General features: G+C 44.4%; 1 protein-coding gene across 1 annotated transcript in view; it reads right to left on the reverse strand.

The window, feature by feature from the left end:
- ADCY1 (adenylate cyclase 1) overlaps nt 1-14,462 on the reverse strand; it is a 333,336-nt gene that overhangs the window by 105,371 nt on the left and 213,503 nt on the right. The window contains 2 exon segments of the mRNA XM_029062682.2: nt 3,103-3,200; nt 3,915-4,109. Of these exon segments, the coding sequence (XP_028918515.1) occupies nt 3,103-3,200; nt 3,915-4,109 (293 nt within the window).

Here is a 14,462-nt window from a genome sequence, read left to right on the forward strand (position 1 = left end):
CGGTGAGACAGAGGAGATTGAGGGGCAGCATCCTGCCTTCAGGATATTCTCTTTCGATGTCCCCCTGCCACCCCCGACTGAACTTGCCCAAAACAGAACTCCTCATCTTCCCAACCAAACCCGGTCCTCCTCTTCATTTTCCCATCACTACTCTCCTCCCTGTCTCACAAGTCCGATAACCTTGGCGTTATCCTCGAACCACCTCTCGTTCAACCCACATTCGGCCAATTTTCACAACATCACTTTCCTCTCCATCCAAACTGCTACGACATTAATCCAAGCACTTATTCCACCTTGATTAGTGCATGAGCTCCCCTCCCTGCCTCTGGTCTCTCGTCACTTCAGAACATACTTCTCTATGTTGCTCAGATCAGTTTTCTACAAAACCTTTCAGTCCATGTTTCTGCATTCCTCAAGAACCTAATAATAATAATAATAATAATTATAATGATGGTATTTGTTAAGTGCTTACTATGTGCAAAACATTGTTCTAAGCACTGGTGGGGGATACAAGGTGATCAGGTTGTCCCTTATGGGGCTCACAGTCTAAATCCCATTTTACAGATGAGGTCACTGAGGCACGGAGAATTTAAGAGACTTGACCAAAGTCACACAGCTGCCAAGCAGTGGAGACGGGATTAGAACCCATGACCTCTAACTCCCAAGCCCAAGCTCTTTCCACTGAGCCACACTGCTTCTCAGAACCTCCAGTAATACCCACGGAAACTCCTTACCATGACTTGTACTCTCCCAAGTGCTTAATACAGTGTTCTGCAGGCAGTAAGCATTCAAAAAATACCATTAATTGATCGATGGATTTAAAGCACATATTCACTTTACTCCCTCCTAGCTTGTCTCACTGATTTCCTACCACAACCCAGCACACTCACCTCACTCCTTTCAGGCCAATCTGCTTGCCGTACCTCAATCTCATCTATCTGGCTGCTGACCCCGTGCCCACGTTGATTCGATCATATTTATTGAGTGCTTCCTGTGTGCAGAGCACTTTTCAAAGCACCCATGTCTGTCTCTGGCCTAGAACTTCCTCCCCGTTCACCTCTACTGGACTATCACTTTCTCCATCTTCGTAACCTTACTAAAATTATATCTCCTCCAAGAGGCCTCACCCGACTAAGCCATCATTTGCTATACTCCCTTTACCTTCTGGGTCACCCTCTCTCTTGGATTTGTACACTTTCCACACTTGATATCCACCCCCACCCCTCAGCCCCACAGCACTAATGTTCGTATCTGTAATTTTCTTTATTTTAAATGTCTGTCTCCCCCTCTAGTCTTCAGCTCTTTGTGGGAGGGCAATGTGTTTATCAATTCTGTTTCATCGTACTCTCCCAAGTGCTTAGTACAGTGATAGTGTTGGTATTTGTTAAGCGCTTACTATGTGCAGAGCACTGTTCTAAGCGCTGGGGTAGACACAGGGGAATCGGGTTGTCCCACGTGGGGCTCACAGTCTTAATCCCCATTTTACAGATGAGGTAACTCAGGCACAGAGAAGTGAAGTGACTTGCCCACAGTCACACAGCTGACAAGTGGCGGAGCCGGAATTCGAACCCATGACCTCTGACTCCAAAGCCCATGCTCGTTCCACTGAGCCACACAGTGATCTTCACATGATAAGTGCTCAGTTATGATGACGGCATTTGTTAAACGCTTACTACATGCCAAGCACTGTTCAAAATGCTTGGGGTAGATACAAGGTAATAGGTTGTCCCACGCGGGGCTCACAGTCTTAATTTTGATTCTATATTGTTCTTGTCTGTATGTTTCTCCCGATTAGACTGTAAGCCCATCAAAGGGCGGGGACTGTCTCTATCTGTTACCGATTTGTACATTCCAAGTACTTAGTACAGTGCTCTGCACATAGTAAGCGCTCAATAAATACTGTTGAATGAATGAATTAATTAATCCTCATTTTACAGATGAGGTAACTGAGGCACAGAGAAGCTAATGTTGGTATTTGTTAAGCGCTTACTATGTGCCGAGCACTGTTCTAAGCGCTGGGGTAGGCATAGGGGAATCAGGCTGTCCCACGTGGGGCTCACAGTCTTAATCCCCATTTTACAGATGAGGGAACTGAGGCACAGAGAAGTTAAGTGACTTGCCCACAGTCACACAGCCGACAAGTGGCAGAGCTGGGATTCGAACTCATGAGCCCTGACTCCCAAGCCCATGCTCTTCCCACTAAGCCACACTGCTCAATGAATTTGATTGATTGACATGGAAAGCAATTTATGCCCCTATTTACCTAACTTTCTCTTACCTATCTCCACCGGCAATAAGTGGGCTCAGGTAAAGGCGGGAATCACTGCTCAACCTTGGGAATAAGAGTCAGAATATGGAGCATCCTTGAAGACCATCTTTCTTACACTTTGCAGAATAGTATATGTATCTCATGGTTTGATTACCCTGTATACAGCCTGTGGTCTTAATAACATTCTGGGGGTGTCTGTAATAATATATTAGGGAATTAGTGAGTGATGCCTACTCATTCAGTGGAATTTGCTCAGTGGCTACTGTGTGCAAAACACTCTACTGAGCAGTGGGGAGGCGAATAAATTATAGGAAAAACCTGACAAGGGCTATATAATGAGAGAAATATGTCCTCTCCTCAGCTCTCTTTGAGGTGACGGAGAGTTTAACTATAGAAATTATGGTACCTAGGAAATACTTAGTATATTGAAAATTGGATTTTGGTGGGTCATGTTTCTATTTTTAATAACAATAATAATCACAATGTTGGTATTTGTTAAGCACTTACTATGTGCAGAGCACTGTTCTAAGTTCTGAGGGAGATACAGGGTGATCAGGTGTCCCACGTGAGGCTCACAGTCTTCATCCCCAATTTACAGATGAGGGAACTGAGGCACAGAGAAGTGAAGTGACTTGCCCACAGTCACACAGCCGGCAAGTGGCGGAGCCGGGATTCGAACCTATGACCTCTGACTCCCAAGCCCGGACTCTTTCCACTGAGCCACACTGCTTCTCACTCCTTTGCAAAATCAGAGCCCAAAGAGCTGATCTCTGGGTCTGTGAAAAATCCTTGTAGGGTTTGGACATGAATTAAAGATGAAAAATGGTACTTACTGTGGAATTATTAGAAGGTAAAGGAGGCCAAATAGAGCAGTTAGAATCAGCGAAAGAACTACAGCACTGGTGAAGTACTCATCTTGAAGCTGGTGATACTGGCCAAAGAAAGAAATATAAGAAATCGTCAGCGAAGGGGGCAGGTTATATGTCAGTTTGCTTCCATTACAATACCATCTAGAGTGGGAATCATGCCCATACTGCTAGCGACTTCTGTCAGGAAAAATGGACAGGGCCTTGTGTGCAACTCTCAGACTGAGAATCCGTGTGGACGAATTGAGTGAGCGATAGGGGAATGAGCCACATCACTAAAACATTTTCTTCCCTGACAGTCGTAGTCCTGCTGGGGCACAGAGTGGAACAAGCCAATTCCCAGGTACAAAGTATAAATACCCACCATATAAAGTTGATTCTGTGCCACGGGCCAGCAGGAAGGTGCCTCGCTAGCCACTATGGTCACCGCTATCTATGTCAATTGGCTCTCTTTCCCACTCCCCACTCGGCCCGTCCATTTTCCGGAAAGTGAGCTTCTTTGGTCAGAAATCTTCACTATTAATATTGCCCCGGCAGAGCTCTACTCTGCTCACTGGACCAGCAGCAGTCCCCCCACATGAATATCACCCCCCCATGAGATTTCCATCAAAATCAACTAGTCCTGGGAATTCTCAAGATGAAGAAATATAATCAGATTGCCTTTTAATTTAACGAGAAAGAAAGAGAGAGAAACTTGGAAAGGCTACGCAAACACTATGTAACACTTCATGTGTTACATATGGATATCCATGTTGAAATTAAGTTCCAGATTCACTTACTTTATGTTCCCGGTCAACGTGTTTATACCTCAGGGTAAAGAAATTCAAGTCTGCCATTTCAGATTCAGTTTGCCGAGCCTCTATCAAACGACCAATGTATCTATTTACGCGAGTTCCTGGAGTGTTGTATACCATGTTTGTAGAAAATGAAGATCTATTCCTGAGTTTTTCAGAGGCCGTCCTTAATGCTCTCCTCTGTAGAATCAATGGGGGCAAAAGGGGGACTGTTATTTCAAACTTGGATTTTTTTAAAGATACACTTGGTTAACCTGAATCAAAGAACCATCTTTCTGTTAGGCAGGCCCATCCACATATATAGGCAAACACATACAGCATAAGCAGAGATCTCTGGGTTTGAACGTAGGAGTTGTTTTGCCCACCATCTGGACAAAAATAAGGCCAGCAACTCTTTCCCTTCCCCAACCTTGATTCTGTGACTGAGAAGGAAATACGAGTGGCTCAGTTGCCGAAATGTAGACAATGTCGATCGCTGAAGTCGGTGTTTGAAGCAGTGATAGTCTAAGACAGCTGCGCTGCTAGAGAACAGAGTGAACTCACTGAGGCAGGATCCCGGAGGTGGGATATAGCATGGTATGGCTTGGTACAAGTGCTCTGGGTCCACTTGGGATTATGTATTTTTTTTGTGGGGGTTATAGCCCTGTAATAGCACCACCAGAAAAATAATATAAATAAGAATTGTGGTCTCTGTTAAATGCTTACCATGTGCCGAGCACTGTACTACGCTGGGATAGATACAAGAGGATCAAGTCACACATAAACCACACAGGGGGCTCACAGGAAAGGAGAACGAGGACACAGATGAAAAAACTGAAGTTTTTCTCTCCTGGGATCCATAATCAATAATAAAGGAACAAGTAGCCAAGAAATATGCCCAAGATTACTGTTAGGAAGATTTACTATGAAGAGCATGGAAAAAAAATCATGCAACGCACTGATGCATCAATTGCCACAAAAATACAAATTGTCAATTCTGTGGCGTTTCCAGTGACAGTGTATGGTGGACAGTGAAAAAAACGGATAGAAAAAGCATCGATTCTTTTGAAATGTAGTGTTGGAGAAGGTTTTTGCAAATGCCATGGACTGCCCAAAACACAAATAAATGGGTTTTGGAGCAAATTAAACCAATGTAGTCTTTGGAAGGCCAAATGACCCAACGTAGATAAGCATAATGTGGACACATCGTCAGGAGAACTCATTCTTTGGAGAAGACACTACTGCTAGGAAAAGAACAGGGAAAACATGGAAGAGGCAGACCGGCAGCTAGATGGATAGAAACCATAACAATGATAATGGAAGAACCATTAGTGAGGTTACTTATTACAGCAAAAGACAGGACGTTCTGGGGAAAATATAGCCATAGAGATGCTATGAATAGGAAATGACTTGATGGCACTTAATAATAACAATAATAATAGTGAAATCTTATTCACAGAGTCTCCCATAACTGTCCAAATAAGCAACTGATTGTCTCTAAACCTACCTAGTAAGCAAAAGCACTTTGCTAGCAACATAAGCACATATTTCCCATTAATTTCAAATAGCAACAGAGGGAACAAAACATTCTTCATTGTGGGTTCTAATCCCGGCTCTGCCACGTGTCTGCTGAGTGACCTTGGGCAAGTCGCTTCACTTCTCTGTGCCTCAGTTATCTCATCTGTAAAATGGGGATTAAGGCTGTGAGCCCTCGTGGGACAACCTGATTACCTTGCATCTACCCCAGCAATTGAAACAGTGTTCGGCACGTAGCAAGAGCTTAACAAATGCCATCATTATTATAAAGATCTGAATAAGCACATCTCACCCACTCCAAAACATGACTATCAGATCATTCCAGTAGATTTCAATGGGAGTGGGCATGCATGTTGAACTACTGAAAAAGAAAACAGTCAGTGACTCTTTAGAGAATGGAAAAATAAATTCCAATGGCTTATTTTTTCCTTATTTTGTAAGCATTAGCTCGTAATCCACGTTATCTTCCACTTCCTAAATGAAAGAAAGGCATTATGGTTGCACCCTTGACTCACGTATCTTCTGACACGTTTGAAATACCTGATGGAAATTCATATACAAATGCCTGAAATGTGGACTTTTTTCACAATGAGTAGAGGTAGAGAATCCACGGTTTGGGCACATCAAATGTGGATCATTGCTGGCTGAATTTCAGATAATATTTCATTCAAACTTCAGCCCTATTTTCTGCCCCAGCCTTGCTTCAAAATAAGCTCACTCTCCCGGGGTAAAAATATACTCCTGGGGTTTGAGAGACTTAGTGTCTCTTTATTCATAAATTGATTTTAGGGCCATTGAACTAACAACAAAGAATGAACAAAAGTCACTCAGGAAATTCAAGCCTGAGAATTCATACCACTTCCATTCTGCATCCACTCACAAAGTGAGCACTAAGAGTAAAACACAACTTACAACCTATTGCTGAGAGATGCAGGTAACAGAAAAACAGAGAACCATCCTGTGAAACCCAGTGTTATCCCCAAGAAAAACTAACTGAGACTGCTCACTACAAAGTAACCCACTTAAAAGCATCCATCAAATATTCATTCATTCAATAGTATTTATTGAGCGCTAACTATGTGCAGAGCACTGTACAAAGCACTTGGAATGTACAAATCGGTAACAGAGACAGTCCCTGCCTTTTGACGGGCTTACAGTTTAATCGGGGGAGACAGACAGACAAGAACAATAGCAGTAAATAGAATCAAGGGGATGAACATCTCATGAAAACAATAGCGAATAAATAGAATCAAGGGGATTTACATCTCATTAACAAAATAAATAGGGTGATCAGTTGAGCCAACCAGCACAGTGCTGAGGGGATGGGAAGGGAGAGGGGGAGGAGCAGAGGGAAAGCGGGGAGAAGAGGGCTTAGCTGAGGAGAGGTGATGGGAGGGTAGAGGGGGAGCAGAGGGAGCAGAGGGAAAAGGGGAGTTCAGTCTGGGAAGGCCTCTTGGAGGAGGTGAGCTTTAAGTAGGGTTTTGAAGAGGGGAAGAGAATTAGTTTGGCAGAGGTGAGGAGGGAGGGCGTTCCAGGACCGTTGGAGGACGTGGCCCAGGGGTTGATGGCGGGATAGGCGAGAACAGGGAAGGTGAGGAGGTGGGCGGCAGAGGAGCGGAGCGTGCGGGGTGGGCAGTGGAAAGAGAGAAGGGAGGAGAGGTAGGAAGGGGCAAGGTGATGGAGAACCTTGAAGCCTAGAGTGAGAATTGATCAAGTATACACCCAAACACTCATCTAAATGAAATATTAGAAGAGTTCATTCAATTCATTCATTCAATAGTATTTATTGAGCGCTTACTATGTGCAGAGCACTGTACTAAGCACTTGGGATGAACAAGTCGGCAACAGATAGAGACAGTCCCTGCCGTTTGACGGGCTTACAGTCTAATCGGGGGAGACGGACAGACAAGAACAATGGCAATAAACAGCGTCAAGGGGAAGAACATCTCGTAAAAACAATGGCAACTAAATAGAATCAAGGCGATGTACAATTCATTAACAAAATAAATAGGGTAACGAAAATATATACAGTTGAGCGGACAAGTACAGTGCTGTGGGGATGGGAAGGGAGAGGTGGAGGAGCAGAGGGAAAAGGGGAAAATGAGGCTTTAGCTGCGGAGAGGTAAAGGGGGGGTGGCAGAGGGAGTAGAGGGGGAAGAGGAGCTCAGTCTGGGAACGCCTCTTGGAGGAGGTGATTTTTAAGTAGGGTTTTGAAGAGGGAAAGAGAATCAGTTTGGCGGAGGTGAGGAGGGAGGGCGTTCCAGGACCGCGGGAGGACGTGACCCAGGGGTCGACGGCGGGATAGGTGAGACCCAGGGACGGTGTGGAGGTGGGCGGCAGAGGAGCAGAGCGTGCGGGGTGGGCGGTAGAAAGAGAGAAGGGAGGAGAGGTAGGAAGGGGCAAGGTGATGGAGAGCCTTGAAGCCTAGAGTGAGGAGTTTTTGTTTGGAGCGGAGGTCGATAGGCAACCACTGGAGTTGTTTAAGAAGGGGAGTGACATGCCCAGATCGTTTCTGCAGGAAGATGAGCCGGGCAGCGGAGTGAAGAATAGACCGGAGCAGGGCGAGAGAGGAGCAAGGGAGGTCAGAGAGAAGGCTGACACAGTAGTCTAGCCGGGATATAACGAGAGCCCATAATAGTAAGGTAGCCGTAATAGTAAGGTACACTCACACCGAGGGAGTGAGTGTAAATGGAGAACAGAAGAGGGCCAAGAACTGACCCTTGAGGAATTCCAACAGTTAAAGGATGGGAGGGGGAGGAGGCGCCAGCGAAGGAGATCGAGAATGACCGGCCAGAGAGGTAAGAGCAGAACCAGGAAAGGACGGAGTCCGTGAAGCCAAGGTGAGATAAGGTATGGAGGAGGAGAGGACGGTCGAGTGTCAAAGGCAGCAGAGAGGTCAAGGAGGATCAGAATGGAGTAGGAGCCATTGGATTTGGCAAGAAGGAGGTCATGGGTGACCTTAAAGAGAGCAGTCTCGGTAGAGTGGAGGGGACGGAAGCCAGATTGGAGGGGGTCCAGGAGAGAATGGGAGTTAAGGAATTCTAAGCAGCGACTGTAGACGACTCGTTCTAGGATTTTGGAAAGGAAGGGTAGTAGGGAGATAGGGCGATAACTGGAGGGGGAAGTGGGGTCGAGAGCGGGTTTTTTTAGGATGGGGGAGACGTGGACATGTTTGAAGTCTGCGGGGAAGGAGCCATTGGAGATTGAATGGTTAAAAATAGAAGTTAAGGAAGGGAGGAGGGCAGGGGCGATGGTTTTAATAAGGTGAGAGGGAATGGGGTCTGAGGCACAGGTGGAGGGGGTGGCACTTGCGAGGAGGGAGGAGATCTCCTCTGAGGATACTGCAGGGAAGGATGGGAAAGTAGGGGAGAGGGTTGGTGGGGGGGAGGGGAGAGGCGGAGGGGTGACTTTGGGGAGCTCAGACCTGATTGTGTTGATTTTCGTGAGGAAATAGGTGGCCAGATCATTGGGGGTGAGAGATGTGTCTTGTATCTACCCAAGTGCTTAGAACAATGCTTTGCACACGGTAAGCGCTTAACAATTTCCATAATTATTATTATTATTATGCCCATGTCCTTGTTATTATCTTCAACTTCTCACTGTCTTTTAACACTCACAATCATTCCGTTGCTGAATCCCACTGGTATTTCCTCTACAATATTTCCCAGGTCCATCCATTTCTCTCTCTTCAAATATCTAGGAAACTGGCACAAGTCATCATTATCAACCCCTGGACAGATTATCAAAATGCTGGTTTCCCTGCCCCTAAACCTTTCTCTTCTTAAGTCTATACTCCATTCCGCTCCTCAGAACATCATTCAATCAACGGTATTTATGGAGTGCTAACTGTGTGCAGGGCACCGTACTAAACGCTTGGGAGAATACGACAGAACAGAGTCGGTCAACTCAATATCCACTGTCAGGGGAGACAGAAGTTAAAATAAATTACAGCTAGGGGAAGCAGAGGGAATAAGGATTAGTTTGGCACTTGTCTTTCCGCTCCTCAAAAGCCTCCAGTGATTACCCATTTCTCTCTTCATCCAACAGAAAGTCCCAACCAATGGTTTTCAAGTTCTCCATTAGCTCTATCCTACTTACTAATCTGCTGTCTTTACTAGCTACTTCCCAAGCTAACCTTCACACCATGCTTTTCCTTTAAGTATTCCCACCACAAACATCTTTCTGGCACAGGCACGTCACACCTAGAATCCTCTTATCTTTCAAAGCCACCATGTTGTCACCTTCTGAAATTCTACCTCTTCCAGGAGCTCTTCCCTGATTAACTTCCATCACCTAGTTTGGGTTAACCAAAGTCACCCTTGACACACAGCCCTAAATAGCAAGCTCTACCACTTGTGTGGATGTTGTTTCAGGTAATCTGGTCTTTCTTCTTTACTTCTTTAGTCTTTATTTAATTTTATTTATTACCACTTGTAGCTTTGTTCTCACTTTCACTCCTCTTATTTGTATAAAATGTTTCAGTGTCTGGCCCAGTGGGATTGTAAACTTCTTGATGGGTAAGGGAATGTCTTTACTCCTATTGCTATCCCCAAATGCTTAGCACTGGGTCCTGTTCTCAAAAGGGGGTCAATAAATACGGATGTCTGATTGATTGATAAAAACCTTTGGAAGATTCCATAAATGTTCTGGGCGGCCTGTTCTGATATCTCATGGTTTTTTTCCTATTGTCTTCATAAATTTTTAATAGGGAGGGAAGGACATGGATGTTCTTATTTTAGAGATGAGAAAACAGAGGCCTAATGAAGAGTGAAAACAAGGAGTTACCCTTGAAATTATAATATATGTTACAAATACAAATATACATACACAATATATATTTTATAGCATTAAACAAATCTACCCAATCAGTCACTCTTCATGCCCACTCGTGTTTCCACCATAACTGTCATATTCAAACGATTGTATTTACAGCTCCAAAACATGCTCACAACTCTCCTATCCTAAAAATCCCTCTCTAAATCACTCTCCACCTTCTAACTATTGCTTCATCTTCCTGTTCTCATGCCCGTCCAAACTCTTTGAGCAGTAGACCTGGTTACTACTACTTACTCTCATCCATTCTCTCTTTTTGACTCTCTACAGTGGTCTTTCTAAGATCATCAGCAACCTCTTTACCAAATCTAATGGTCTGTATCCTAATCCTCTATCTCCTCGTGGCTCATCTGGACATGGTGGACCACTCCTTTCTCCTGGGTACACTATCGAGTCTTGGTTTTACTCTTTCTAATTTCTGAATGCTCCTTCTCTGTCACCTTTTCAGGCTCTCCCTTTACCCTTCCCTCCCCACCTGGTGGATGTCGTTCTAGATCCGCTTTGCTTCTCACTTTATTCTCATTCCCACTGGATCTCATTCACTCTCCTGGCTTCAACTTCAACCTCTATGCAGATGCTGACCGAATTTATCTTGCTTGCCCTATCCAAAGTTCAGCAAGCTAGACAGTCTCCCAACCCTCCGTCGCTTAGTACAGTGCTCTGCACTCAGTAAGCGCTCAATAAATACGATTGAATGAATGAATGAACCATCCTCTCAGATGTTTTGGACGCTGCAGACGACTCCTGCCTTCTCCAACCTCTATGAGTCTTTAATTTTGCTGATCTAGTACTACCCTGGTTCTCCTCCTCCCCTCTGACCACTCCTTTTCAGTTTAATAATTAATAATAATAATAATGATATTCATAGTACTTGTTAAACACTTACTATATGCCAAGCATTGTTCTAAGTGCTGGGGTAGATATAAGTTAACCAGTTTGGACACAGTCCCACTCCCGCGGCCTCAATCCTCATTTTACAGATAAGGTAACTGAGGCACTGAGAAGAAGAATAATAATAATTATGGGATTTGTTAATTACTTACTACGTGTCAAGCAGTGCTTTAAGCACTGGGATAGACACAAGGTAATCAGGTAGTCCCACATGGGGCTCACAGTCTTGATCCCCATTTTACAGATGAGGCACAGAGAAGTGAAGACACTTGCCCAAGGTCACCCAGCAGACAAGTGGCAGATCCAGAATAAGAACCATGACCTTGTGACTCCCAGGCCCACTAAATCATGCTGCTTCAGTTTCATCTTCTGCCTCCATTCCTAGCTCCTCTTACTGCAGGCCTTCTACAGACGCCTTGCCCCGAATCCCCTACTTTCCTCCTCTACACTCACTCTCTTGGGACGCTTGTCACTCAGTTGCTATTTACTGATTGCTTAGGTTGTGCCCAGCACTGTATTAATCTACTAAGCCCTGGAAAGTATATATTTTTATTACCCTATTTATTTGGTTAATGAGGTGTCCATCCCCTCGATTCTATTTATTGCTATTAAGTTGTCTTGTTTTTGTCTGTCTGTCTCCCCTGATTAGACTGTGAGCCCATCAGTGGGCAGGGATTGTCTCTATCTGTGAAAAGAGGCCAGGCTCGGGAGTCAGAGGTCATGGGTTCGCATCCCGGCTCTGCCACTTGGCAGCTGTGTGACTGTGGGCAAGTCACTTCACTTCTCTGTGCCTCAGTTCCCTCATCTGTAAAATGGGGATTAAGATTGTGAGCCTCATGTGGGACAACCTGATTACCGTATATCTACCCCAGCGCTTAGAACAGTGCTCTGCACATAGTAAGCACTTAACAAATACCAACATCATTATTATTATTATTATTCCTGGATCGCCTTCTTGAAGAGTTGGTCGATACACATCTCCCGCTCATCAAAAACCTCCACAAGCCTTCCATGTCCCTCCCCACCTCTATAAAAAAAAAACTCCTCACTTTTGGCTTCAATTAGTCGATCAAGCGATCGCATTTATGGAGCCCTTACCATGTGCAGAGCACTGAACAACACAACAATATAACCGAGACATTCCCTGACCACAGTGAGATTTCAAGGCCCTCAACTAATTCGCTTCATGTTACCCTGCAGCTCACTTTACCCTCCATGTGCCAGTTTACACTCTTCCAAATTTCACCTTCTAACTGGGCAACAGTTCTGCTTTTCCTGTTTTCAACTCCTTACCCACGTTGTCCCCCTAACCGGGAACTTCCCTCCTCCTCAAAGCTGCCAGGCCCATATTCACCGCCCTACTAAAATCCCCACAACCTCAATCATATCCCAGAAAGTTCAGAGGATAAAGGGTAGGCCTGTAGCATTTTGCAGCACCCATAATACTGACTGCAATACCTGTTAAGTACTTACTGTGTGCTAAGCACTTAGACACAAGACATCCAGCTCAGACATAATCCCTGTTTCCCGTGGGACTGACAGGCTAAATCCCATATTCCATACAATTTGAGCTTCCGTACATATCCACATATCCATAATGTATTTAATTGTTTTCATGTCTGTCTCCCCCTACATAGCTACTTGTGGGCAGCGAATGGATCTTCCAACTCTACTGTACTGTATTCTAAGTGCTTAGTACAGTGTTGCACATTCATTAAATGCTTGATAAATACCATTTATTGATCAACTGATTGACTGGAAATCAAGAGACCTGATTTATCAAAATGATCTAAGTAAAATCAAAGTCACACAGCAAGCAAGTAGCAGAGTTGGGATCAGAACCCAGGTCCCCTGACTTCCAGGCCCGTGCACCTTCCATTAGCCCACACTGCTTCTCCATACCTCTCTATCCGCCCAGTGTCTGGTGTGAGGGCTGGGCCCGAAGAGTTTCCTGACTTCCATCACTTGCGATACTGAAAAAACCTTTGAGAACACGTACCTAATGAATTCATTCTCCAGGCTGACTCTAGAAGGAACAGCCACCAACCCATCAGCAGAATTAAAACTTGGACGGAATATATGATTGAAAAGAAGATTACCACTTATCCAAGTGAATCTTGATGTAGTCGGGATTTGAGAAATGGCTTGCGCTCACTGCAATCCCCCAAGGCGTCTCAAAATCAGGCACTAGGAAATATTGCCACCTTGAGGCAGAGAAAATGAATCTAGAACTTATTTGCCTTTGGTTTTTTTATGCGTGCTGTCAGGTTCTTGTAATAATAATAATAATAATAATGATAATAGCATTTATTAATCTTTTACTAAATGTAAATTAGTGTTCTTAGCCCTGGGGTAGCCTATAAGATGATCAGGTCTATGAAAGAGCCTGCAAAAAGCTTAGAGAGCATGAAAAGCTTTACTAAAAACCATCTCACAGGTTCTCTGATGGATGGCATTTGTTTAAATATCACTTTTTAAAAAACGGTATTTGTTAAGTGCTGGGGTCGAATCAAGTCCCTCTCCCACATGCGGCTCACAGTCTAAGTGGAAGGCAGGGGGATTTTATCCCCATTTTACAGATGAGGTTAACTGAGGCACAGAGAAGTTAAACGACTTGCCCAAGGTCATACAGCAAGCAACTGGCAGAGCAGGCATTAGAACCTAGGCACCATGGCTGTAAGTTTTCCCTTGACAACATCTCTAAAATCAGCCCTTTCCTCTCCATCCAAACATCCACTCCATTGATCCAGTCACTCACTTAATCAATCAAACAATCATATTCATTGAGGTTTTACTGTGTCACTTAACTTCTCTGTGCTTCAGTTACCTCATCTGTAAAATTGGGATTAAGACTGTGAGCCTCGCGTGGGAGAACCTGATTACCCTATATCTACACCAGCGCTTAGAACAGTGCTCTGCACATAGTAAGCGTTTGACAAATACCAACAGTATTATTATTATTATATTCTGCTTTGATTAGCGCATCAGCTTCCTCTCTGACTTCTTTAGCTCTTGTCTCTTCCCACTCCAGTCCAGACTGGATTCTTTTTCTAAATAAATGTTCAGTCCATGTTTCCCCACTCCAGGAGTTGACTGTTCACCTCCTCATCGAACAGAAACACCTCACCATTGACTTTAAAGCAATCAATCAGCCTGCCCCTTCCTTTCCCTTCTTCTAGCACCATCTCTGTACCTCAATTTCATTTATCTCAGTCAGTTGATCGTTCAGATTTATTGAGCGCTTCCTATGTGCGGAGTACTTTGCTAAATGCTTGGGAGAGTCACATAGAACAG

Source organism: Ornithorhynchus anatinus, chromosome 4 (genome assembly GCF_004115215.2).
Source record: "Ornithorhynchus anatinus isolate Pmale09 chromosome 4, mOrnAna1.pri.v4, whole genome shotgun sequence".
NCBI classification, from domain to species: domain Eukaryota; kingdom Metazoa; phylum Chordata; class Mammalia; order Monotremata; family Ornithorhynchidae; genus Ornithorhynchus; species Ornithorhynchus anatinus.